Here is a 26,482-nt window from a genome sequence, read left to right as displayed (position 1 = left end):
CAGTATACTTTTTGAGCCAGGCATGAGAACTGGCACTTTAAGCTGATGGATTAGGGGCGCCTGGGTGGTTCAGCTGGTTAAGCATCTGACTTCTGCTCGGGTCATGATCTTGCAGCTCGTGAATTTGAGCCCTGCATTGGGCTCTGTGCTGACAGCTCAGAGCCTAGAGCCTGCTTCAGATTCTGTATCTCCCTCTCTCTCTCTCTGCCCCACCCCCACTCACACTGTCTCTCTCTCAAAAATAAATAACTGTTAAAAAAATTTTTAAAACGCTGGATTAAAAAACATCTAGCAAGATGGGTATGAATAATTTATATTCCTCTTTGAAACCTAGAGCAAAGATGGATCAGGGAGGTAAACATCTGTTGTTTTTGGTGACTGCATCCTTTTCCTGTTTGCACTCATATTCCTTTACTGGTAGTATCTCTACCACAATAGTCTGGTGAGATATTAGGATTGCTACCATCTCTGCTAAAAGATAGGCCAAATTTATTTCTCTATCCAAGGAATTCAATCCCTGAGCTGAGGCACAAAAAAATTGAAAACCACTGCATATCTATACAGTAGGGTGGAAAGAAACTTCTGTTTTGGGTTCTTATCTCCTAAGCTGCTTTTAGTTCCTACCTATTACCAAAACCTGATTCTTTAGTTACTCTTTGACTTTTTGAGATATAAATAAATAAATAAATAAATAAATAAATAAATCAATCCCTTCTAGTTTAAGTTAGCCAGGGCTGTTTCATGAAACCATGTTTTATGGTTACTATTTCAACCAAAATAGTAAGTGATACAAGCAGTAACCTAATTCTTTAATATTAGAAGGAAGCAGGAAAGGAAAAGTATATATAAGGAGATAGATGAGGGATGTCATTTCTTTCTTTCTTCGAGGGAGGGAGGGATGTTATTTCTTTTGAGAAACCTAATGACTATTTTCCCTAACTAAACATTTATTTTCTTAGTCTAGTCAAACCTATTCCATTTATTAAATATCTGGGTGCAAATACTATGCTTAGTCCTGGATGAAAAATAAGTAAATTGCCTCTGCTCTCATAGAGTTTCTCTAAGTTCTCCATCAACTTCATTTCTCAATGATCTTGGACATATGAGATTGGTATATCACTGATACATAATCACCTTGACATTTTGGCATTTGACCTCAAAGCCAAATTAACATTTTACAATATTTTAAGTGTACGGCTAAACATTTTGGGAAGGTTAAGTTTCATCTGTGCAAAGAATATCAATTCTTTAAGAATGTATTCTTGTTAAATATATTTCCAAGCTCTGAGTCTTTGTATAAAACATTCAATATATACTATCTAGCTGAACAAATGATGCCAAACCAGGACAATTTGTACATGTTGAGAAAATTCCACTTTCCAAGGATGCATAAACACATAGAATGGAGTCCCAAAAAGGCAGAGACTTCTCGCATCTTGAGCCCTGCTAATTCTCACCACAGGGCCCACCACTGACACAATTTAAGTGCTCAAGAGTATTTACCAAATAAATGGCAGTGAGAAAATATATAAATGTTAAATAGTGAAAGTATTCCCTATTTTTGCCTAAAATGAGTGATTCCTATTGATGTCTTATGATTTTACAAGCTTCTTGTAAGTAACCAGACGGGAAAGATATCATTACCAATCCCACATCCATAATTCAATAATGAATTGCTCCAGGAGGAATTGAGGTAGAAATATGTATGATTAGATTAATAGAAGTTGCTGTAAAATAACACTACTCCCAGACTGTGTCTAGCAAATCAAGAAAACCTTTGGAGGAGGGAAGGGAAGCAGGGAATTGAGGTAGGATATTAAATTATTTGAGCTTGGCACAGACATAATAATCAATAAATGCCAAGGTTAACTCACTTTTTAAAAATAAAATTTGAGACTTTTAATATTCACAAAACTCATTATGTTTTAAACAGAAAGATACTGTGCATATAATATTCACTTGTTTTTTGTTCGAAAATAAGCTAGCCATCCTTATGTACAGTATCACTTTAAATTGGTTACTTTAAGTAATCACAGGAAGCAGGATGGTTAGTGGGCATGTTGGAAAAGTTCAGACAGAGCTAGGTTTCAATGCAGTTTTGCCATGGCCCAACCATGTGTCCTTGGACAAATTATTTAAAATAATGTTAAAAAATAAAATAAAATAAAATAAAATAAAATAAAATAAAATAAAATAAAATAATTATTAAATTAAAATAAAATAAAATTAAAAAAATAATGTTTCAGTTAGAAAGTAAGGTTATTTTAAAGAAAACTAATTTTGTGTCTTAGCTTATTGGTATAGGAACAATTAAGATTAAATTAATATTGTGTAATTACTAGACACTAGGTATTAATAGTACTTGCCTTTTATTACCTTTTCATAGCATCCTGTGTGTTCTTCATTATAACAATTGTTTGATTAGTGTCTCTCTGCTCCTCTAGTCTATAAGTGCCATGGAGGAAGAAATGTCTATTTCGCTCACAACAGATCCCCAGTGCCTAGTTATGAGCAGCTGAATAAATACTGACTGCCTAAATAAAGGCCAGCATACTAAATTTCATGCTCATCTCCACTATATAAAGTACCTTTCTTTCCCCATTTTTAATGAGGAGATCTTACACTGGAAAGGTTAAGTGACTTGCTAAAGATCAGAAAGGAAGAAAGGGTCAGGATTGGAATCTAAGCCTTGGTCTCCTAATATACCATATTGAATACAAAATGAAAAAGCATCAATGCCATGGCATGAAAAAAGAAATAATTTCCTGCTTTTAAGGCAAGGACCATTCTTCACAAAGTTATACCAAAATTGCTTATAATAATTGTTTATAATAATCAACCTACATGCTAAAAAATAATGACCCTACAACTTTTTTTCTTGTTTTATAGATTTTACTGTGACAAGAATGTCCTACAGAGAGAAAGGAAATCTAAGTATTAATGGAGATGTTCATTCCTTCCTATTCTATCAATAAGAAGCAAATACCATTAAATTGCTAAATCTTCACCATCTATAACAATATAAAAAAAAATTAGAATGTCTAATGTCAACCATTAGACAACCACTTATACAACGCCTATCATATGTTGTACATAATATTTAGCACTTAGGATATAGCAGAAGATAAGACAGACAAGGAGCCTCTTATCATAGAAACTGGGTATTTTTAATATTAGGAAGCCTACTCTTTCCTTTGTAAACATTTTCCAATTTCTACTGAGATAATCTAATTGTTCTTTGGAATATTTTCAGGTTCCAAGTGAATGTTATTTCTAGTTGCATATTCATTGTAACTGAATTAGATTAAAACAAAACAATTTGGAAATTTCATGGAGTTCAAGTATTTTACAAATAAAATATTCTCCTCATAAATGCTACCACATAAGAGTTAGGGAAATGATTTTCACCCATTCTTTCCCGTGACACAAATAAACTAGCACTGGTGTGCTGTGACAAATACTTTTAAAGTGGGGAGGCAAAATGAGCATTCACCAAAATAAATAATTCACTAAAATAAATAATTTCATCCCATAATCTGGAAGCAAATATATGAGTTCTGAACATTGCCCAAACACTGTCAGCAACAATCAAGCTTTGGACATCAGGAAGCCAGCTAATTTTAGGACTTGAACTGAATGAATATATTAGATGCTGGTTAAAGAGCACAGTTTTCCTAAGCTATAGTTCAGAATTTGGCTTTTAACATACAATATGTTAGTGAGTTATCCAATAGAGTCATACCGAAAAGTCTGTACTCTTCTGAGCATTATAGAAATGAAGACAGAAAATCAATGGCAATAAACATTATATATAAGATTTATAAAAGCAAATTATAGAAGGAAAATAAAAACATAAGGATCATCCCAAAGTTATCATCAGGCCCATAATTTACAAGTATAAGAAATATAATACTCAGGGTACTCTGGACTTTCATAGGACTATACAGATAGCACTAAATAACAGATAGAAAAATAATTTCTGCTTTAATCTTTATATCAAAATCTTCTAATCTTTATATCAAAAACAAAGTCTCAGTTTGGTGGTAATATGTCTTTAACACCTCACGAATATTTACTTACTTCCACTTTAACAGAAAGTGGACCTGGATTCACTGGCTTTGTGAACCAATAGTACCCACCTCAGATAATGCGATTTACACCAGTGGTTCTCAAATGTTTTGGTCTTTTACATTCTTAAAAATTATTCAGGATTCCAAAGAATTTATATTTATGTGAACTATGCATATCAATATTTAATGTTAATTAAACGTAAGAAACTTTTAAAATATCATTTAAAATAAATCCATTACATGTTAACTTTTTTATGAAAAATATATTGTCAAAAAGAAGACCAAAAAAGTGAAAAAGTCACACTGACAGACTTTTCCAAATCCCTTTAATGTCTGGCTTAAATAAACAGAACTACATAGAAAAAGATAAACTGCCAGGTTTTCATATTTTCTCCTGCAATCATTTCCAATGTGTTTGGTTGAAATATATGAAGAAAATTGCGGTTCACATAGATATGAACTTGGAAAAAGGAAGACCATTTTAATAGCCTTCTTAGATACTAGTGCGTAGTTTGTTTTTTAATACTACACCAAAACTCCACAAGAGGTAAAAACTACTTAGTGCTTCCTCAGCACTTTTCTTGGATGGATCCTTCAAAGAGTGAAGCCTTGGCTCTGTAAGTCAACTCTTCAGAGAGGGAGTAACCAACGAAGCCACTTTAATCATCTTATAGATTTTCAACCTTGTAAGTCTTATTACAGATTTGTTCTAAGTCAATCTTATAACATGGAATATTTAAATATTATGATTGATGCCATAAAACAATTTACATCAGTAATAAAAGAATGTATCAAATGAAGGTTATCATAATAAATGTCACCAATTGGATTATATCATTCCTTTTCAACTTTATAAGGCATTAAGTAGAATAATAAGTGGCAATCAATCATCTACTTTTATTCATAACCTGATATTTACAACATAATGACCTGGTCTACTTAATCAAAAGTCTGATCATATGTCAGACCTAGACATCTTGTTAAAGGGAAAAAAAAGAAGGAAAAAAATTCAAACAAAGAGTGGAATTTACAATCCTGGATTATCGTTAGACCCCGTGGGACACTAGATAAATCACTTTACTCTCCTGAGTCATCTTTGTCATATTTAAGGTGTCATTTAAGTCATCATTTCTGTTCCAAATCGAATATTTAAAGAACTCCACAATCTAGCATTCTATAGTAAGAATAGGCTCAAAAAATTTATTTTGTAAATTTAAACTTTTGAATGACTTAGAACTATTATTTATAGATGAATTCATTTTAGAAAGGATTTTTCAGAGGGTGAAATATCAAATTTATCCACTAATTCAAAATTTGGTATATATAAAGTCAGATATATTTAGTTTTGTTAGGTATTAAATAATTGCTCCAATATTAAAAGTGACTATATTTGCCATTTTTTTTTCCTTTGCCACATAGGAAAGGAAATGTTATCATGCAACTGATAACATTGTGCATTTAAATACTTTGTGCCATGCAAAATGAATGCTAACTGTTTCTGACTAATGGGGTATATGACGTAGATTGAAGCATACAAAATTGTTACTTTTCCAGGTCGAAAACAGTGGAATGCAGGAAACCTCATATAGTATAAGCAAATTACTTAAGGGAAGATTAAAGACCAATAACAAGAAAATGCTGGTAAGGAATAACTTTTCTTCTTTTAAATTTTATGAGATAAAATATTCATAAGGTTTTTCTGCACTACTATTATTCCAAATAATAATGATCTTCTAGTAAGTAACAGTACCGTACAAAGAACTCTAGGACTCACAGACACTACTAAATAGGAATCCTGCCCTTAAGAGGTCTGCATTCTGATAGGCAAAATGAAAGTACGCAACAATATATAAAGCAGAAAGACAGAAGTATTACAAGATAGTGTGGTCAAATACAAGATTAGTTCCTAAGCGGAAAGCATGCCCTTTGAACAAGGCAAAGAGATTTGGAGGTGAGGTATTAATTTATAATTTATAAATGAAAGCGAGTAACTATTTGGTTGTTTAACTTCTTATGGTACATAGGCTTTTAAAGACAACCGTCATGATCTCAGGCAGGCACCCTTGATAATGGGGGCAGGGAGGAGTAACACCAGGTCAAAGAAATCTGCCTTGCTAGGTCACCAGGCAGCCCATCTTAGGCCTGCAGGGAAAGCTCACTGAGGCTTCGCCTCACCTGACCGTCCTGACGACGAAGTACACCAGCACCGCGCCGCTCACCACCATCAACACGGTCAGGGCCCGCTGGGTCATTGGCTTGTCGCCGGGGTTGGGGCTCACAGCAAGGCTGCCACCCAATGAGTCTTCTTCCCCGGCCTTCCCTCCTGAGTCTTCTGACGCAAGTCCTGCCCGGGGGCTGCTGCCATTGCCGCCCTCAGAGCCCCGCGGCCCTTTAGCTTCTGCGGGAGCGCGGCCCGTGGACTGGGCAACGGCGGGACCCGGAGGCACGGGCGACAGGGTCCGCGGCCCGCGGTCCGGAGGCCCGGGGTCCGGCGCGGCCTCGGCCGCCTGCAGCAGCACAGCCAAAGGCCCTCCCAAACCTGGCAGCAGTAGCAGAAGCAGCAAAGCGGAGATCAAGAGGGGACTGAGGCAGCAGTTGCAGTGCGGGGCCTTCATCGTCCCCGGACCGTCCTCTCACCACGCGGGAGCCGCCAGGCTCGCCGCCCTGGCTCCAAGAGGAACCATGGGCGCAGCGGAGAACGAAGAAGAGGTGACCAAATCGGGAACTGAGGCCCAGCCGTGGCAGATGGTAGGGGCAGCAACAGCGGCAGCGGCCAGGAAAACCGGAAGTTCGTACATCTCAGCAGCCAGTGATACTACGGACGCTTTAGGTTGCTAACAAGTAGGGGCAGGCGCGTCCAATGACGTCAGGCGCGCCTGGTAGTCTGCGCACGCGCTTTGCCAGGACAAGGGCAAGTGTTTCGGTTTCATCACAGGTAAGAAAGTAAACACGAAAGGATGGTGTAAAGTGTGCAGCATCTCTGCTTGGGAAAACCATGAGAAATTGGAAGCTCATAATTGAGGTCCTTGGTGCAAAACTGCAGAAACACAGCTTATCATTGATCAAGCGAGCTTGACTTTGCCTCAGCTCAGGTACAAATTACAGTCATGTTTCCGACTGTCTCTAAGACCCTGACTCCCTTTCCTTAGTGCATTTACTTTAGAAACTTGTGATTGTAAATTCATTCTCTGCCTTTTTGAGATACAAATCCTTTTAAAAGTTCTTGCCAGTTTTACAACCAAAGGCTGTATTTCTTAAGGAACATCTTTTTTGAAATGTGATCAACAAAGAAGACAGCCACCCTATTAAGTCCCAGGCTCTGTGGAAGGGTAGGAGAGCCTAACTCAGGCAGGCCCTTGACCAAGTTCTAAAACTATCTTCTGTCACAAAACTATGAGAAAAATTAACCATTTCCCTCCGGGAAGACCAATTAGTAAACACAGGTGTTCTATGATGCACCCTACCTCAGCTTTTAAAATCTCCAGCTGTGTCTGAGGACTTGAACTAGAATAGAGTTGTGCGATAATTTTGAGTAAAATCTTCCTTATCTGTTTAACTTTGACATCAGTAATATAGAATGTTGGTTTGAGCAGATAACTATAAACAAAAGAGGCCGGACCGCAAGCCAAAGTGAATATTTGTTCTTATTTAAAAAACTTACTTATTCAACAAATTGACTAGAAATTCTACTCCTTGATTAGCGTTGTGGTAAATTAGGTGTATCGGACAATAGACAAATAAGATTGGATCCTTGCTCTTATAGCACTTAAGTTCAAGTAGAGATAACACAATGAGCAGTTACATTAATTCTGAATTCTGAAGTGTTACAAATGACAAGTACAGATCTAGGGTAAAACTTTTGTAAAGGGCTTTTGTAGGTAGTGTAGATAGGATAATATCTTTTAGCCACTTGGAAGTAACAGAGTAATGCAATTGCTCCTGCCTGGTAAAATTACAGGGACTAGACATCTTAATTCTGGGTTGCAGTGTGAGGGAGAGCATTAGTGACACACCCTAATTTTAGCTTTCAACCTGGCACTTATCAGTAATAAAATGGCTGTTTGGATTTTCTATCTTCCTTTATTCACAATTTTCATCGGAGTCATATATAGAAGAGTGTTGGTATTATATGCTCTCCACCACCTCTCAAAAACCTCCAGTATACAACACATCAACCCCCCCACCCCCCAAAAAAAGGTATCATCTTTCCTTCCTTAAAATATATCATTTTACCAGTGTGTACTTTATTTTGATTTGATGGCATTATTCTTCTCCAAGATGCTCAAGTATAAAATCGGAGTCATCCTTTACAATTGGTTTACCATCTGCAGCAGTCTTTGCCAGTAACTGGAATATACAAAGTACTAAATAATTTAAATAGCAGAGTCAAATTATTGTTTCTAAATGATTAGAGTATGTCATGTTCTGATTTTTTCCCAAATATTACTCTCAGCCACCTGAATCAGAATCTGAAATGGAGTATGTTTAAAATGCAGGTTTAGGTCACTATTCCAGAAATTCTGAGCTAGAATTCTTGGGATTGGGGACAAGGACCATCTGCATTTTTACTAAGCTCTCAGAGTGATTTTCATTTGCATTAAAGTTTAAGGATCTTTTTCCTTTCCCTTGCCACATGCATCCAGATGTTGTCAAATCTTACCCACTTCCCTCTCATCTTTTTCATTAATTCTTTTTTGTGCTTCTGACAGGGAATCATTTTTTTATATTGCTAGGGCTATTATGTTGGTTATTTGGGTCCCAGCCCTTTTTACCTTTAATTAAACTTTATGTACTACTGCTGGGGTAAACTTTCAAGCTCAGATCTCTTTTAAAATAACAACACCAAGTATATTTTTACCCAGAGATTTTTAGTCCTCCACAACAGTGAGGACTGAAAACCAGCTACAAATTATTGAGTTCTTGGAAGAACACTATTATTTCCAAAGCATAATGAAAAAAATATTTTCAATTTCATCACAGGAACTAGGAGCAAGTTTCCCAGGAGAAAATACTATATTTTGCTTGTGTATAAAATGACAACTTGAGCCACACATGTCTATTTAAAAAACATTATATAATTATACCCAACTATATAATTAGTGTTTCTGAATTATCACTATTAACAATAAAACTGCATGTTCATTTCCTTGTTTTCATTTGGCTTGTCAACAAGTTGTGCCGACCACTAGAGATTTAGAAACATATTAGTGAGAAAAATTCTTATAACAAAGAATTTATATAAACTTACTTAAGTTAATATGCATAATGGGAAAAGGTTGTCATTATTGTGATTTATCAAGGAATACCTCAGCTGACCGACAAGTCTTCCATGAAAATACAGTGGCCTGCTGAGTAAAGTCTAAAGCCTACAGTCTGGTATTGAATAATGATACTGAGTACTAATTAAGTATCTATTGTGTACTAGAATTCATATTATCAAATGTTAAGCTATTATGTGTTTAATCCTCACAAAAAGCCATCATTATTCCTGTTTCGTAATTAAGGAAACTGAAACACAGGATCATCATTTGGGTGAAAACCCATTTGAGTGAAAAAGAGCTGGGCAGTCTAGCAGCAGAGGGGAGCTATTTCCTCTTACATTTTTATCTTCTCCTAATTAAGAGTTTCCAATTTTTGACCCTAGCTTATAGTCTCAACCAGCTTGTCTCGAATCAGTGCTCCATAACCAATAGCAAAAAGATCTCAGTGGCATACAGCAAATAGGCATTTATTTTGCACACGTTTGATGAAGCTGAGGTTGACTAATTTAAGCTGACCTTGTATAGGCTTGGTTCCAGGCCAAAGACTGAGTTCACTTTTACTCCAGGCACCTCTCATTCTGGGATCTCATGGCCTCCTGGGTCATGTCCTTCACAAGTCTAAGATCAGAACTTCACGAAGCAGAATGGGTGAGTGGAAAGGCAATAGGCATAATTCTCAAGGAGACAATAGGCATAATGAGAAATGAGGAGCCATGTGCATCTTTTTTTAAACGAAAACAACTGGTTACCACAGAGTCCTACCTTATGCCCTTGACATGCATTTCATTGGAAAGAGATGTGTTACATGGGCACTTCTGGCTTTCAGGAATCTGGGAATTTTAATATTTAGATGGATGTTTTCTAGTCTCTAGCCAAATTGTATTTATGCTAACAAAGAAAAAAAAGAAAGTTTATATTGATAGGTATTTCATTTTTAGTTCAATGTAATGGCGAGCAAGGCTCAATAAGTGTTCCCTGGTGTTAGAATCTCCTTGTCCACTAAAATGAGGGAAGATGGGAGGATGGCTCAACTGTAATAGTCATTCATAGTCATATCTGACTGAAGGAATCTCTTACCTTTTAAGGGGCAGAAACTTCCATATCAGTGGATTGTCTATATTCTGAAATCCAAAAGTAAACAGAGTCCAATTGTCCAGAAAAGAGAATATGAACTGATTACATAACCAAGAGGCCAAGAGAATTTACTGAAACCTAGAGTATAAAGGCAGAATTAGAATGTCAGTTAGACAACTAAAGAGCAATAGTCAAGAATAAGGGAACAGTGCTATTGGGATAAGCGCAGCATAACCAAGTAGGAACATGAATAAATGTTAGAATTAAGTGTCTAAAAGAAAATTACCACACTAATGGGCTATGGTTCCTGAGAGGAAAGAAAAAGGTGAGCCTACAGTTGCTCTGGACCTCTGTTTGGGGAAAATTTCCCAGCTCCAATGCAGTGATCTGAAATTCAGTCAGAATATGGAAGTCTTTCTTATCTAAGGAGGCAGAGATGAATGAGAGTTTGAAGTGGTTGGAATCTGTGGGGCAGGGATTAAGAGAAGGAGTCTGTAGAGTTATGTCATTCATATGAGGGTTCCCCATAAGTCCTTTACTGAGAGCTGGGCTGGACAGCCACAGGCATGGCCCCTCAACGCTTACAGGAGAGTGACTGCTACAGAGGTGAGAGCAGAACAGAGATGTTAAGACATTAGAGTGCTGAGGACCTTGAAATTTTGGCCCAGACATACTGAATAGACCTTAATAACTCCTGACAACATGGAAATCAAGCTGAGTCACTGCTGAATGATAAAGGCCACACCCAGAGAAAGGCCCACTCTAACAAAGCTTAAAACCAAGGCCTAATATGATTCTTAGAGGACGCAGAGTTTGGAGTTCCAACCTCTCCAGTTTAGAGGGACTTAGAACATAGAAAATATAGCCTCAGGAACAGAGATAGAAAGATTCAAGAAAAGTGAACAGAACCTCATGATCTTAAGGGACACTATTATATGATTTAATATGTGCATTGGAGCTCCAAAAGAATAATCAGAATATAGTGAGGCAATAAACATTTTTGAAAAATGAGAGCAGAAAATGTTTACTTACAGTGCCAAAAGGATCACATCAGAATACAAAGAAAACTACCTTTAGGCATATCAGACTCCTATAGACAGTCACAAATATCATAATCCAAAATAGAATATCTTGAAGGGAGATATATAAAAACAGATGCATTACATTCAAAAAACAATGATAGAAATGAAGGCATACATTTAATTAGAAACAATATAGACTAGGAGACAAATGTAAAGACATCTTTAAGTTGCTAGAAAAATAAAACAGCTATTAATCTTGAATTAAATAGGTGATAAAATTAGCTTCTAAAATATATGGTGAAATAAAAATATTTTCAGGCAATTGAAATACAGATGCCATTGTATAACATTGGGTCAAAAGTTTACAAATATTAGGTTACAGCAAATAATTACCCTTCAATAAACAAAATACATTTTTAAAAATCTCTTCATCAATAGGGAGTAAATAACACAAAACTATTCCATATGATATAATCTACACTAGTTAACCACAACTGCATTACTGGTTTTCATTGGACACAAATTGGCATATCTAACTTCTCTGCCAGGCTTTATAAAGAAAAATAGTAAATAATGACAATGTGTGAGCTCACATATGGTAAAGGTAGAAAATCATTGCTATAAAAATAATGTTACTGCAAAAATTCATGATCTTAATTTTACTTAATTGTATCTGAATTCCATATGTCTAGTATAAATTTATCCTTAAAAAGTTCTGCCAAACAGGTAAAACAAGAATGTCTAATTGTGCAGAATTCGTCTGTATTATGTACTAACAAATCAGGGTCTTTTTATATCATTTTACACAAAATTGTTGCCTTCCAAAGTACTCCTTCCAAATGGGACAGTGTTATATGAGTGAGATTTTAATGTTTCTAAAATTCCCTTTTCTAAAGACTTTTAAATAGATAACCTATAGAAATGAGATTCATACAAGAATGCCTATTGGATTCAGTGCAGCTTGAAGTTAAGCTAGGATTTCAAAATATTTGAAGCTGAGAAAACTGCTAAGTGCTTGTTTTTGATAGCACAGAATGGGTTTAAAGATTTTTTTTTATCATTTGGGAGAGATTTTTTCCATTTATTTATTTTTATATATAATTTATTGTCAAGTTAGCTAACATACAGTATATGTAGGGTGCTCTTGGCTTTGGAAGTAGATTCCTGTGATTATCACTTACATAAAATACCTAGTGCTTATCCCAACAAGTTCCCTCTTCAGTGCCCATCAACCATTTTCCCCACGACCTCCTCACCCCAATCAACTCTCGGTTTGTTCTCTGTATTTAAGAGTCTCTTGTAGGGGTGCCTGGATGGCTCAGGTCATGATCTCATGGCTTGTGAGTTCAAGCCCCCTGTCAGGCTCTGTGCCGACAGCTCAGAGCCTGAGGCCTGCTTCAGTTTCTGTTTACCTTTCTCTCTGCCCCTCCCCTGCTCACACTCTGTCTCTTAAGGTTTGCCTCCCTCTTTGTTTGTAACTTATTTTCCCTTGCCTTCCCCTATGGTCTTCTGTTAAGTTTCTCAAATTCCACATCTGAGTGAAAACGTATGATACCTGTTTCTCTGACTGACTGACTTCACTTGGCATAATACCTTCCAGTTCCATCCACGCTGCTGCAAATGGCAGGATTTCATTCTTTCTCATTAACAAGTAGTATTACATAGTACATATAAACCACATCTTCTTTATCCATTCATCAGTTGATGGACATTTGGGCTCTTTCCACAATTTGGCTATTGTTGATAATGCTGCTATAAATATTGGGGTACATGTGCCCCTATGAATCAGTGCCCCTATATCCTTTGGATAAATTCCTAGTAATGCTATTGCTGGGTCATAGGGTAATTCTTTTTTTAATTTTTTGAGGAACCTCCACACTGTTTTCCCCAGGGGCTGCGCCAGTTTGTATTCCCACCAACAATGCAGAGCGTCCCCCTTTTTCCACATCCTTGCCAACATCTCTTGTTTCCCAAGTTGTTAATTTTAGCCACTTTGACTGGTGTGAGGTGGTATCTCAATGTGGTTTTGATTTGTGTGTCGCTGATGATGAGGGATGTTGAGCATCTTTTCATGTGTCTGTTAGCCATTTGGATGTCTTCTTTGGAAAAGTGTCTATTCATGTCTTCTGCCCATTTCTTCACTGGCTTATTTGTTTTTCAGGTGTTGAGTTTGGTAAGTTCCTTATAGATTTTGGATACTAACCCTTTATCCGATATGTCATTTGTAAATTGACATAGTAATGAAAAGCCATTCTGAGGAATACTGTATTATTGAAGATTGGTAGTGAGGACTGGGAAATTTAATCTCATTCTGGAAAAGAAACCTGGAGATTTATACTTTGAAGTGATAGAGAGGTAAGTCTACACAAACTGCAGATTCTTGGCCAATTCAAATTAAAGCAGGTATTAGACATTTATTTCTAGTCACTAGAGAGTGGTATTGTGTTAAACATCAAGGTAAAGGCAAATGTGTGTAGTAGATACATTAGGAGAATTTCAGAATTAGATTTTAGTCTACTCAGATGAAATCAGAATGCCTATGAAGAAAATTGCTTATCACAAAAAGATAGGAATAGTGGAAAAGTATATTATTAACTGATTTCAATTTTTAAGTGTTCATTTAAAAACACTGTGTTATTGGGGCACCAGGGTGGCTCAGTTGGTTAAGTGGCTGTCAGGTCGGGTCATGGTCTTGTGGTTCGTGAGTTCGAACCCCGCGTCAGCTCTGTGCTGACATCTCAGAGTCTGGAGCCTGCTTCAGATTCTGTGTCTCCTTCTCTCACTGCCCCTCCTCTGCTCACACTTTGTCTCTCTGTCTCTCAAAAATAAATAAACATTAAAAAATTTTAAAAAACTGAATTATTAAGAGACAAACATACATTAGTTTAAGAAATATACATACTGTATGTACATTTCCTATTCCTGTGATAAGCTGAAAATCCTTTTTCACACTAACATGGAGAGTAAATCTAGAGCAGACTTTGGGTATTAGTCATCTTGGGTCTCAAAAGCTTGGGAATAACCAGTGAGCCCCAAGCAACCCCATTTCCTCTTTGCGTCCATGAATCTGTCATCCTCAAGGTACTCTCATTCTCCCAAACTTCCATCCCCAACATGTTCAAAATTTGATTATAGAAGTAATGCCACTAAACCTGGGAGGAGAAACCAGGGAAATGACTCGTTAGTGGCTACCTGAGAGAATAAGAGATTTTATTTCTAGAACTTCCTTTCACTTTAGTGTTTATTGTGTCAATTCTGATATACTCTTCCCCTTTGCCTATTCTCCAAAGAGAGCACACCATCTTAAATTTTTGTTTTAATCTTTTTAAATCTTTTCATGTGTCTCTTAGTCATGTGGATGTCTTCTAAAGTGTCTATTCATGTCTTCTGCCCATTTCTTCACTGGATTATTTGCTTTTCAGGCACTGAGTTTGGTAAATTCTTTATAGATTTTGGATACTAACTCTTTATCTGATATGTCATTTGCAAATATCTCCTCCCATTTTGTTGGTTGCTTTGCAGTTTTGCTGATTGTTTACTTTGCAGTGCAGAAGCTTTTCATCGTGATGAGGTCCCAGTAGTTTTTTTTTTTTTTTTTTTTTTTTTTTTTTTTTTTTTATTTCCCTTGCCTTCAGAGACGTGTCAAGTAAGAAATTGCTGCAGCTGAGGTCAAAGAGGTTGTTGCCTGTAATCTCCTCTAGGGCTTTGATGGTTTCCTGTCTCACATTTAGGTCTTTCATCCCTTTTGAGTTTATTTTTGTGTATGGTATAAGAAAGTGGTCTAATTTCATTCTTCTGCAGGTTGCTGTCCAGTTCTCCCAGCACCATTTGCTAAAGAAACTTTTTTTTTTTTTTTTTTTTTTTTTTCCACTGGATACTTTTTCCTGCTTTGTTAAAGATTAGTTGGCCATACAATTGAGGGTCCATTTCTGGCTTCTCTATTCTATTCCATTGGTCTGTGTTGTTAGTTAGTTTGTTTTTTTATTGCCAATACCATACTGTCTTGATGATTACAGCATTGTAGTACAGGTTAAAGTCCGGAATTGTGATGCCTCCAGCTTTGGTTTTCTTTTTCAACATTAGACTGTTTGGGATGTTTTGTGGTTCCATACAAATTTTAGGACTGTTTGTTCTAGCTCTGAGAAGAATGCCAGTGCAATTTTGATTGGGATTGCATTGAATATGTAGATTGCTTTGGGTAGTTGTAGAGAGACAGGTCCTAAAGGTGTGGTGAGGAGAGAATTAGAAAGCACGGGGTTAAGACTCTCCAGGAGACAAAGCACCGGTCTCCTGGCTCAAGCCTCGTTTATTTTTGCAAATTGTCTGATAAAAGCAAGCACATACAACATAGTATGTGGCATCCTGATGTGTCGTGCACCTGCAGTGTATTCCATACTGGGTCATGAGTACATCTGGCACCAGACAAAACATTCCTATCCCAGGCCTGGTGCCCATATGATGTCTTTCTGGAGAGAATGCACAGTCCTGGCGGCTTTCCACCTGGGAATGGAACTGCTTTAAGTTCCTTGCTGCTCCATCCCTTTCCTTCAAGACATTCTTACAGTGCCTCTGGCTTCTTGTCCTCCAACAAATATTATTGACATTTTAACAATATTTGTTCTTCCAATCCATGAACATGGAGTGTCTTTACATTTCTTTGTGTCATCTTCAATTTCTTTCATAAGTCTTCTATAGTTTTCAGCATGCAGATCGTTTACAATCTTTGGGGTTTATTCCTAGGTATTTTATGATTTTTGGTGCAGTTTTAAATGGGATTGATATCTTGATTTCTCTTTCTGTTGCTCATTATTGGTGTATAGAAATGCAACTGTTTTCTGTACATTGATTTTATATCCTGCAACTTTGCTGAATTCATATATCTGTTATAGCAGCTGTTTGGTGGAGACTTTTGGGTTTTCCATGTAGAGTGTCATATCATCTGCAAAAAGTGAAAGTTTGACTTTTTTTGGCCAATTTAGATCCCTTTTATTTCATTTTGTTATCTAATTGCTGAGGCTAGGACTTCCAGCACTATGTTAAACAACAGTGGTGAGAGTGGACATCCCTGTCTTGTTCCTGATCTCAGAGGGAAAGCTCTCAGTTTTTCCCCATTGAGGATGATATTAGCTATGGGCTTTTCATATATGGCTTTTATGATGTTAAGGTATATTCCTCTATCCTTACTTTCTTTAGGTTTTTTTTTTTAAGAAAGAATGCTGTATTTTATCAAATGCTTTTTATGCATCTATTGGCACGATCATATGGTTCTTATCCATATATATATATATGTGTGTATATATATATATGTGTGTGTGTATATATATATATGTGTGTGTATATATATATATATATATGTGTGTGTGTATATATATATATATATATATATATATATATATATGTGTGTGTATATATATATACACACACTACACACCCTAGGTTCGGTGTAGTGCCACTCTGCCCAGCTGACAAAGGGCCTCTGGCTGGTGGGTGCCTGCAGGGTCTTTTGTCCTTGGAGGGGCTATATGCCCTTGTCCCACAGCACTCGAGGGAGGGGACTGCCCCCTCTGACTGCTCCTGTGAGCTCACTACCAAGCCAGAGCTGGCTTCCCCTTCCCCCCAGTGCACACAGGACAGCCAGCCCCAGTCCAGAGGAAGTCCTACAACCCTGGACCCTCATTGTTAAGGCTATTTGCAAGTTAGAAATTGGTTCTTTCTCCATTTTTTTTTTGTTTTTTTTTGTTTTTGTTTTTGTTTTTGTTTTGTTTTGTTTTGTTTTGTTTTGTTTTGTTTTCTGTTCCCTAGTCCAATCTGTGGTCTGGGGAGGTTTCTCTCTTTTCCAAATACAATCCTAGGCTTCCACAGCTTTTCTTTCTCTGCCTTTGTCTCTCCACAGAAGGGGATACCTCCCCTCCATGCCTACACTGCCCATTTTATCTCTCTCAATTTGCAATCATGCACCTGTGGCCCGCCAGGTTGTCCCCATGGGCCCCTGGAGATGTTTCTGTCACTCTGTAGCCCAGATTCCTGGAATTAAAAGTCTTCTGGCCTCAATACTGCTGTGTTTGAGGGACTAGGGAACTTCTGGTCCCCCGACTTCACCATGTTGACCTATTCCCCCTAATTTTTTTTTAATGTTTATTTATTTTTTAAAGAGAGAAAGAGACAGAGACAGAGAGTGTGTGAGGGAGGGGCAGAGACAGAAGGAGACACAGAAGCTGAAGCTGGCTCCAGACTCTAAGCTGTCAGCACAGAGCCCAACGTGGGGCTCAAACTCATGAGCTTCAAGATTATGACCTGAGCCCAAGTCGGATGCTTAACCGACTGAGCCACCCAGGCACCCCAGTACTATTTTTGTACATTTAAAAGAATATACATGTTTTGTTACAAAAGTCTAGTAATATTGAGGATGATATTCAAATCTCTTGTATCATTTCTTTGACTCCTCAAGCTATTGAAGTCTGAGATAAATAAGTTGTTGTCTCCTAACATTAAGTTGTCTTGGAAGGTGGGAGGGTGATAATCTTTGTGTCTAATATTTTTACTTTATATATTTTGCTTCTACATTAAAGGGATGTGTGTTTATAAATGGTCATAACTTTATAGCTTTTCTTGTTGTGACAGATTTATACTCATCCCATGAATACAATATAAGACATTTTTCTTGAGTACTGTGTCATTTAATATAAAATTCCCATTTTAAAATATTTTTATTTTCCTTTATCTTCTTTTTTGCTTCTGTGTTACTTATTTCCTTAGTTTTAGTTTTCTAGTATAAAACTACCCGCATTTTACTTTCATTTTCTTCTTCAATAATATGTAAAAGGTTTTTAATCTTAATTTACACTTATCATAAGCTCTTACTTAATTATCTTGATTGGTTTTATATTCCAAGCTATTAGGTTTCTTATGGGTTTTTTTTATCATTTATGAATTTTGCTAAAATAAGACTTTTATTCATTCCATTTTTCTTTTACATAATTGGAATGTTTTTGTGTCAAATTTGTGTTTTCATAGGGGTATCATTAATTTTTTAAAATGTATTTATAGCTATAGATTTTAAGAAATGTGATGCTTTTCTGATCTTCTTTATGTGTAGTCTGTTTTTCTATTTAAAAAATATTTAAAAATAAATTTCATGTTACAATTGTTCTGAAATGTCCCTATGTAATGGTGAGATTTTTGCATATATCATTGTCATAATTTATTAAAAAGTTGTTATGATTATTCTCACCTTTGTACTCTTCCCAGAATCTCAAAACTTCATCTATGAATGTTGAAACTTTCTCTTATTATCCCATTGTAGCTGTGAAACAGCAATTTATGTCTGAGCTTTTATGTCCAAGAAATTCTAGGCAAGGAAGTCTCTAGAGGAAAAAGAGGGGATCTTTGAATATGAATACCTGACTTTTGCCCTGAAAACTTGTCAGTTTATTTTGGAAGATGCACATATAACCAACTTATTCAAATCCAAATATATCAGTAATGAGTAGAGATGAACTGGGGTCAGAAAAGAAAATAAGGACAGAAGGAAGAACTTAAAAGAATAAGAGAAAGTGTGAAATGACTGGCATATTCACACACTAAGTAGTGATAGAGTGAATGTAAAGACGAAACGGCATGGGACTGAGTGGCAAGGGATCTAACTAGGAATGGTAATGGATATGTGAATAAGAGGATTGGGACTATGAACTTCATCCTTTATGCAGTTAGAATAATTGAAAGCTTTTGTTCAAGGGAATGATATGAAAAGGCTTACGTTTAAGGATAACTCAGGTAATGAGTGGAAAGTGACTTGGAACTGAGATGAAAAGTCTGTGAACAAGGGTAGGGAAGAAAAAAATGGAAGCAGAGAATTTACTTAAAGACATTTTTTGTACCAACTTATCGAAATTCATAAATAAATTGCATGTGGGTATTATTGGAGATGGAGTGGTCAGAATTATCTATTATACTTCAGGTATGAATAATTGTTGGATGCTGTAGCCATTAACTGAGCTTTGAACAATGTGGGAAAGGAAGTTTCATTGTACATAATTTTTTTTTAATTGGGAAGCAGTAGAATTCAGCAATAAAATTCAAATGAAATAATGAATCAAAATCATTGCACTTGCTTTTACTGACTTTTTGACATTGCTCACATTACTTAACCATTTTTAGTTTCATTCATCAAAAATACATAGAGTAATTCCTTTGAAGGGATTATTATAATATTAAAACAGATAGTATTTAATAAATCCATTACTATTTCTATCATAACAATATAATAATTATCACTATTACTATTTTTTTACATAATATACCTGAGATTTCTATTGGAGAGCTATATAGAGTTTCAGAGTTTTTTTTTAATTTTTTAATATAATTTATTGTCAAATTGGTTTCCATACAACACCCAGTGCTCATCTCAACAAGTGCCTTCCTCAATGCCCATCACCCACTTTCCTCTCTCCCCCACCCCCCATCAACCCTCAGTTTGTTCTCAGTATCCAGGAGTCTCTTATGGTTTGCCTCCCTCCCTCTCTGTAACTTTTTTTTTTCCCCTTTCCCTCTCCCATGGTCTTCTGTTAAGTTTCTCAGGATCCACATATGAATGAAAATATTTGGTATCTTCCTTTCTCTGAGTTATGTCATTTAGCATAATAACCTCCAGTTCCATCCACATTGCTGCAAATGGCATGATTTCATTCTTTCTCATTGTCAGGTAGTATTCCATTGTATATATAAGCCACATCTTCTTTATCCATCCATCAGTTGATGGACATTTAGGCTCTTTCCATAGTTTAGCTGTTGTTGAAAGTGCTGCTATAAACATTGGGGTACATATGCCCTTATGCATCAGCACTCCTGTATCCCTTGGGTAAATTCCTAGCAGTTGCTGAGTCATGGGGTAGTTCTATTTTTAGTTTTTTGAGGAACCTCTGTTTTCCAGAGCAGCTACACCAGTTTGCATTCCCACCGATAATGCAAGAGGGTTCACATTTCTCCACATCCTCGCCAGCATTTATAGTCTCCTGATTTGTTCATTTTAGCCACTCTGACTGGCATGAGGTGGTATCTCAGTGTGGCTTTGATTTGTATTTCCCTGATGATGAGTGACATTGAGCATCATTTCATGTGTCTGTTGGCCATCTGGATGTCTTCTTTGGAAAAGTGTCTATTCACGTCTTCTGCCCATTTCTTCACTGGATTATTTGTTTCTTGGGTGTGGAGTTTGGTGAGTTCTTTATAGATTTTGGATACTAGCTCTTTGTCTGATATGTCATTTGCAAATATCTTTTCCCATTCCCTTGGTTGCCTTTTAGTTTTGTTGATTGTTTTCTTTGCAGTGCAGAAGCTTTTTATCTTCATGAGGTTGCGATAATTCATTTTTGCTTTTAATTCCCTTGCCTTTGCAGATGTGTTGAGTAAGAAATCACTGCAGTTGGGGCGCCTGAGTGGCTCAGTCGGTTAAGCGGTAGACTTCGGCTCAGGTCATGATCTCGCTGTCTGTGAGTTCGAGCCCCGCGTCGGGCTCTGGGCTGACAACTCAGAGCCTGGAGCCTGTTTCTGATTCTGTGTCTCCCTCTCTCTGACCCTCCCCCGTTCATGCTCTGTCTCTCTCTGTCTCAAAAGTAAATAAACGTTAAAAAAAATTTTTAAAAATTTAAAAAAAAAAAAAAAGAAATCACTGCAGCTTAGGTCATAGATTTCTCCTCTAGGGTTTTGATGGTTTCCTGTCTCACATTCAGATCCTTTATCCATTTTGAGTTTATTTTTGTGTATGGTGTAAGAAAGTGGTCTAGTTTCATTCTTCTGAATGTTGCTATCCAGTTCTCTGAGCACTGTTTGTTAATGAGACTGTCTTTTTTTCCACTGGATACTCTTTCCTGCTATGTCAAAGATTAGTTGGCCATACATTTGTGGGTCCAGTTCTGGGTTCTCTATTCCGTTGGTCTATGTGTCTGTTTTTGTGCCAATTAGAGGTTCAGAGTTTAGTAGTTCAACCAAAATGAGCCTTGCATCCAGGAGAAAGTTAAATACTGGAGAAATAATTTTGTATAATGGATATTATGGGAGAGACTGTATAAAACCATAACATGAAAAAGATGGTCATCTGTGGATAAGAGAGCATATGAAAAACTAATGCTAAGCCAGCCAGAAAAATAACTGTAAGTGTTAAGAAGGAAAATCAAAATAGTACTGCCAGTTAAGCCAGAAAAGAAGAGAATATCTAGGAAGACAGATATCACAAATAAATAAAGGCAGGCAAAAAATGAAAAGTCTATTTGACAATCCAGGAGTCAACTTCCAGTAGTTTCAGTGGAGTGGTAGAGGGAGAAAAATACAGTGCAGTGGATTCAAGACTCACTGAGAGGCAGAAGAGTGAAAAAGGTGGTATAGATTGCTCTTGAGAGTCTATTGTCAGAAAAGAGAAAGAAGTAGAAACTGAAATACACTGATCATTTTGTTCATTTTCTGGAAGGAGTGGAAAGGACTAAACATGTTTGTAGGCCAAGGTGAGGGTATCAATTAAGAGATAGGCTAGGGACTCAGGGAGTGTAGTAAAGGTACAGTGAAACCAATAAAGAAAATGGGAAGAAGTTAATAAGAAGATGTTGACTTATGATCATATAGTTACATGCAAAAGTAGAAAAAAGAAAAAGATCTGCATTCAAATAAGAATTGAAATAACATCTCAACACAGAGCTCTGTATCTTATATTTTCTATAGTTTCCATTAGTCTTTCCTGTTATAAGATGTATATATCATTTCTATGACCCTCACAAGTATGACAAAAGCCATATAATACTCTCTGATTTTTAGATTTTGTTTTTAACTTCTTTTCTCACCATTTATTATGCCTAATCCATCCTATATTTGACTATCCAAGTTTCCAAAGCATGCACATTTCACAAAGGAATATATTTCCATTTTCTGCTGCAGGCACATATTCTGTAGAATGTTACATTACAAATGCAAACTTTGGGAAAAGGTGAAGAGTCAGTAACTCTGATGGGCGATAGAAACAGGTTAGAAAACAGTGGATGTAATCATCTGTTTTCTGCCTCTCCTTACTGACAAGATGGACTAAATTAGCATTTATTGACTTTGAGAAAGTTGCGCTTGTCAGATGCAGCATCTGAAAAAGAAAAAAGAAAGATCAGAGTTTTCTTTGGTTTATTTATTCAATGGCTAAATAGTTAACATGTAGGATTAATTTAATTTTTGCAGTTCTGTTACCAAGTAGAATAAAAATAGCAGTGAATTAACATGATATTCATTAAGTAAAGGGATGTTTGTGGAATCTTTTCCTTTACTTAATTCTACATAAGCAAAATTATTATCCCTTATAGTGTCAGGAGACATCTAAATTGTGATTGTATTGTCAGACATTTTTATTATGATTTTTGTCCTTGGTGATCCCTGCATTTTTCAGTACTGTTGGGAAAGCTAATTTGGAGCATATAAAATCGCATTTACCAATATTGAGCTGTAATGATGTAAAAAGTTTCGATTCAGTAGTTTTGTCATATTTGGTCAATTGCCAGCAATTGCCGTTAGTGAGAAGTGAAGCACCTACAAGAAGTACCAAATCGGTATGAGAGACAAATCAAAAGGAGATGAAATGATCTGTAATGAGCAGAGAAAAATCAATAAGGGAAGAAAAGAGCCTCTCTCTAAAAATGAATGAAGAAGAGTTGGGCTGATGTTTGAACTACATTTATCCCATGTAAATGGTGACTCTGAGCAGTAAAGCTTCACACAAAAATACCTGTTCCTTGTTCTAATTCTCCCTGATTGTGAGTCCATTCTAAAACCATACATTCGCTGTACCTGGTAATACATTGAAAAATCTGTGTCTTATTAAAAAATCCTGTTTAAAGGGGCAAACTTAAAGCAAGATCTACACTGTATAAAACCGTCTCTATACAATAATGAGCAATGCACCTTATTGTCATTCTAGACAACACCACTCCTACTAGCCTAGTTAAGACTGAATAAAGAACAGCATGTGAATTCTCAGCCTGGTTTGTAGGTTCACCTTGGAGCTAACTTAATTCAGTGTTCTGTCTTGAAGCATATACAAAACTTCTCAGGAAAACATCAAAGAAGAATTCATACATTCTCAAAGAGCTAAAGTATTTCATGGATCCCAGGAGGATAAATGGGAACTTTGACAAGAATGGAGAATGTAGCATCTCAGAGGTGCAATTGCTCTGCTGTTCTGTTCAGCAGCTCCCATTAAGAAAACTGCTTCACCTTCTGATTAACAATAGGCTTTTCTAGTAAATTCATTGCTTTAACTAGAGAATGCACAAAAGCAGAATTCAGGATTTAGGGGAGCATTCAGTGCATCACTTCATTTCTCAAATACGCTATTACTTTTTGTCTCCCAAGGATTAGACAAAATCAGGTGTATCCAGTACCTTTAAAATAGAAGGGCAAGGGTCATCTTTTCTAATCACAGAAATTTGGGAGAAAATAGGGAAAGTGGGTTTCATCCTTCATTAACCCAAATCTTTGGGTTCCAAGTCAGGGGCTTGGTGGTAATCAGCCTTAAAGATGGCCTCTAATGCCTCTTGGTAGTCACACCTTTGTGAATTGTACTAGAGTTGGTCTGTTTGGTGAATCAAATATGGCAGAAGGGATGGTATGTTACTTCTGAGTTTAATTTATAAGAGATTATAGCTTCCAGCTTTCTCGTGCTCTCACTCTCTCTTGCTTTCTCTGATCACTAGATCTGGGGGAAGCCCTATAGAGGCCCACATGATGAGGAACTGAAACTTCTTACTAATAGCCATGTGAGTGGGCTTGAAAACAGATTCTCCAGCCCCATTTATAGAGATGCAGACCATCTAAGAGCTTGACTGCAATCTCATGAGACATCCTGAGCTAGAGACACATGGCTAAGCTACTTCTGGATTCCTAACCCTCAGACACTGTGTGACATTATAAAGTTTCTTGTCTTAAGCCGCTAAATTTTGCAGTAATTTGTTATGCAGCATTAGTTAAGTACGTTGGCTATTTTTATCTATACTGGAATGTAAACTTCTCCTTTATGATTTTTTAAAAATAAATTATGACAAAGTTTCTTTCATTTTATGATCATCACTTATAGAGTGGGATTATATCCTTTCAATAATTGGGATCCAGGACTTTTAAAAGAAAAAAGATTCTATCCTGGTGTTCATAATTTTAGTGATCTTATTTGCTTCATCTGTCCAGAACACATGGCAGGCACTAAGATTAGGGGCAATCTCTATAAAAACTGTAAAGGTTTACATTCTGCTATTAAGTATTTTTATTGTCCTTCTTTCTCCAAGTAATTCTGGCTCTTTGTACTAGTCTATATGTATAAGTTGAAGATAATAATAGAACTGAGTTGTTAGATAAAATGAGTAAATATATGTAAAATATTTTAAACAGTGCCTGGAATTTTGTAATTACCATGTACATGCACATTCTTGTATTATCTCCATCTCATCATCCTCACAAACAGAGAAATTATTAGGAAAATCTCAGCCTGTCTCTGTGATCATCATTTTTCATCCAGAGTTTGTTGTCCTAGAATGTATTCTTCCGCATTATCAAGTTCTTCGTGTTTCTTAAGATAATACCTTAACACTCGAGATTTTGGGTCCCTCTCTGCCAGGATCAATTTATTGGATAATATTCAAATTTAAATATAGCCTACCTTTTAAATAAGATCTGAATCATTTTAACATAAAAAGGAACTGTCAATAATCATGGGTCCTTTAATGAGAAGAGGAATCACCATTTGACTTAAGCCCTACAATGTCAGTTAACCCCAGAGGGTAATAGAGAAATATTTTCAAAGTAGGTTTGAATGCACACTCTGCCATATAAGCTAGGAGTCCAGAATAGAGCCCCAATACAGATTTTGACATATATCCTTAGTGTAAAAAATATATTTTTCTTATTATAAAAAATACTTTAACAATGTAATAATTTAATCAGAAAGTATTAAGGAAGTAAAGTTTTAAAGGAACTAAAAAGTCATATAAATCTCTATCCTGAACTTGGAAATAATTCCTCTAGTGCTTGGCCTGTACATATTTCATCCAATCTAAGACATCATCAATTGTAAGTGTTCCATTACATTATGAACCACTAAGAAAGAAAAGAAATATGCTGCCAATTAAAATCATGGTAAAATACTTTCCTGTGACATATCATTTTTACTTTTATGTATTAAAAGCCTTTTTTTGCAATTTACCAAATAACTTTAGTCGCATATAGCACTTGTACATGCAAAAGAAAGAAAATATGAGCAAGATAACTTGGTTAAGATACTCCTAACTTGTCTTTACATGAGATACAAACTCTACTGAATCATTGTTTGAAGTGGCCCTGTACATGTTTTTACCCGTAATTTCTGCTGGACTATGATGCAGTGCTTTTTACAGGAGTGTTCTGTTGTCTTCTCTGAGCTCTTCTTTCAGGCTATGGACACTGTAAGTTTTGTTGCATGTACACAGGGAAATGCAAATAAGTCAGCTTTGCCCTCTCATCAACAGAAAATGATAATATCTACTCCTATTTCAGAGATGTTAGAAAAACAAAACAATGTCAGCATCAGTTAGCATCCAGTCAAAAAACAGAACTAATATCAAGAAATTCAATAGGAAGAATTTAATGTAGATCTACTTAGAGAATTTTTAGAGAGATAAAAAGGCAAATAGAGGTAGATAAGACAACCAGACAGCCAATGAGGGAAGCTACTCTCACTTTTAGGGTGGACACATAAAGGGATGAGGTGTTATTTGTGCATATTAGCCAATTTGCCTGGCAGAAACTGGAATCATGGAGGGAGACACTGGAGCTAGAGCCCCAGAGGATATGTCTGGCTGAGGATGCCTTCTGTAGCAGAGAGAGGAGAGAGACACATTGCCTCTTCTCCTTCCCTCCCCCATTTGCTCACACATAACTCCCATTACTTAAAACTGAGGAAGTCAGCTGGCAAGGAGTAAGGAGTAGGTTTTCAGAATCAGCAGAGCAAGGGATGGGTGAAAAATGGATCTGAGAACAAACCTGTAAATCACCAGCAAAAGAA

The 26,482-nt window shown here is 36.4% G+C and overlaps 1 protein-coding gene and 1 long non-coding RNA gene across 5 annotated transcripts in view; one reads left to right on the top strand and one right to left on the bottom strand.

Annotated features, from left to right (window-relative positions):
- Positions 1–6,867, bottom strand: part of FAM174A (family with sequence similarity 174 member A) — a 37,904-nt gene extending 31,037 nt beyond the window's left edge. The window contains exon 1 of one of the 2 annotated variants that reach the window (XM_007078925.3): positions 6,246–6,867. In XM_007078925.3, the coding sequence (XP_007078987.2) occupies positions 6,246–6,685 (440 nt within the window). In that variant the 5' untranslated portion in view covers positions 6,686–6,867. The remainder of the gene's footprint in view (positions 1–6,245) is intronic. The other variant, XM_042990764.1, reaches the window with a different exon arrangement.
- An 84-nt stretch (positions 6,868–6,951) lies between these two features.
- Positions 6,952–26,482, top strand: part of LOC122239772 — a 138,962-nt gene continuing 119,431 nt past the window's right edge. The window contains exon 1 of one of the 3 annotated variants that reach the window (XR_006219178.1): positions 6,952–7,005. This is a non-coding gene — a long non-coding RNA (uncharacterized LOC122239772). Of the gene's footprint in view, positions 7,006–7,026; positions 7,163–26,482 lie in introns of those variants that run through there. The other 2 variants (XR_006219166.1, XR_006219172.1) reach the window with 2 other exon arrangements.

The sequence above is a fragment of the Panthera tigris genome, chromosome A1 (assembly GCF_018350195.1).
Source record: "Panthera tigris isolate Pti1 chromosome A1, P.tigris_Pti1_mat1.1, whole genome shotgun sequence".
Lineage (NCBI taxonomy): Eukaryota > Metazoa > Chordata > Mammalia > Carnivora > Felidae > Panthera > Panthera tigris.
The sequence above is the reverse complement of the archived record's forward strand: the minus strand, read 5'-3'. Positions and strand labels throughout refer to the sequence as shown.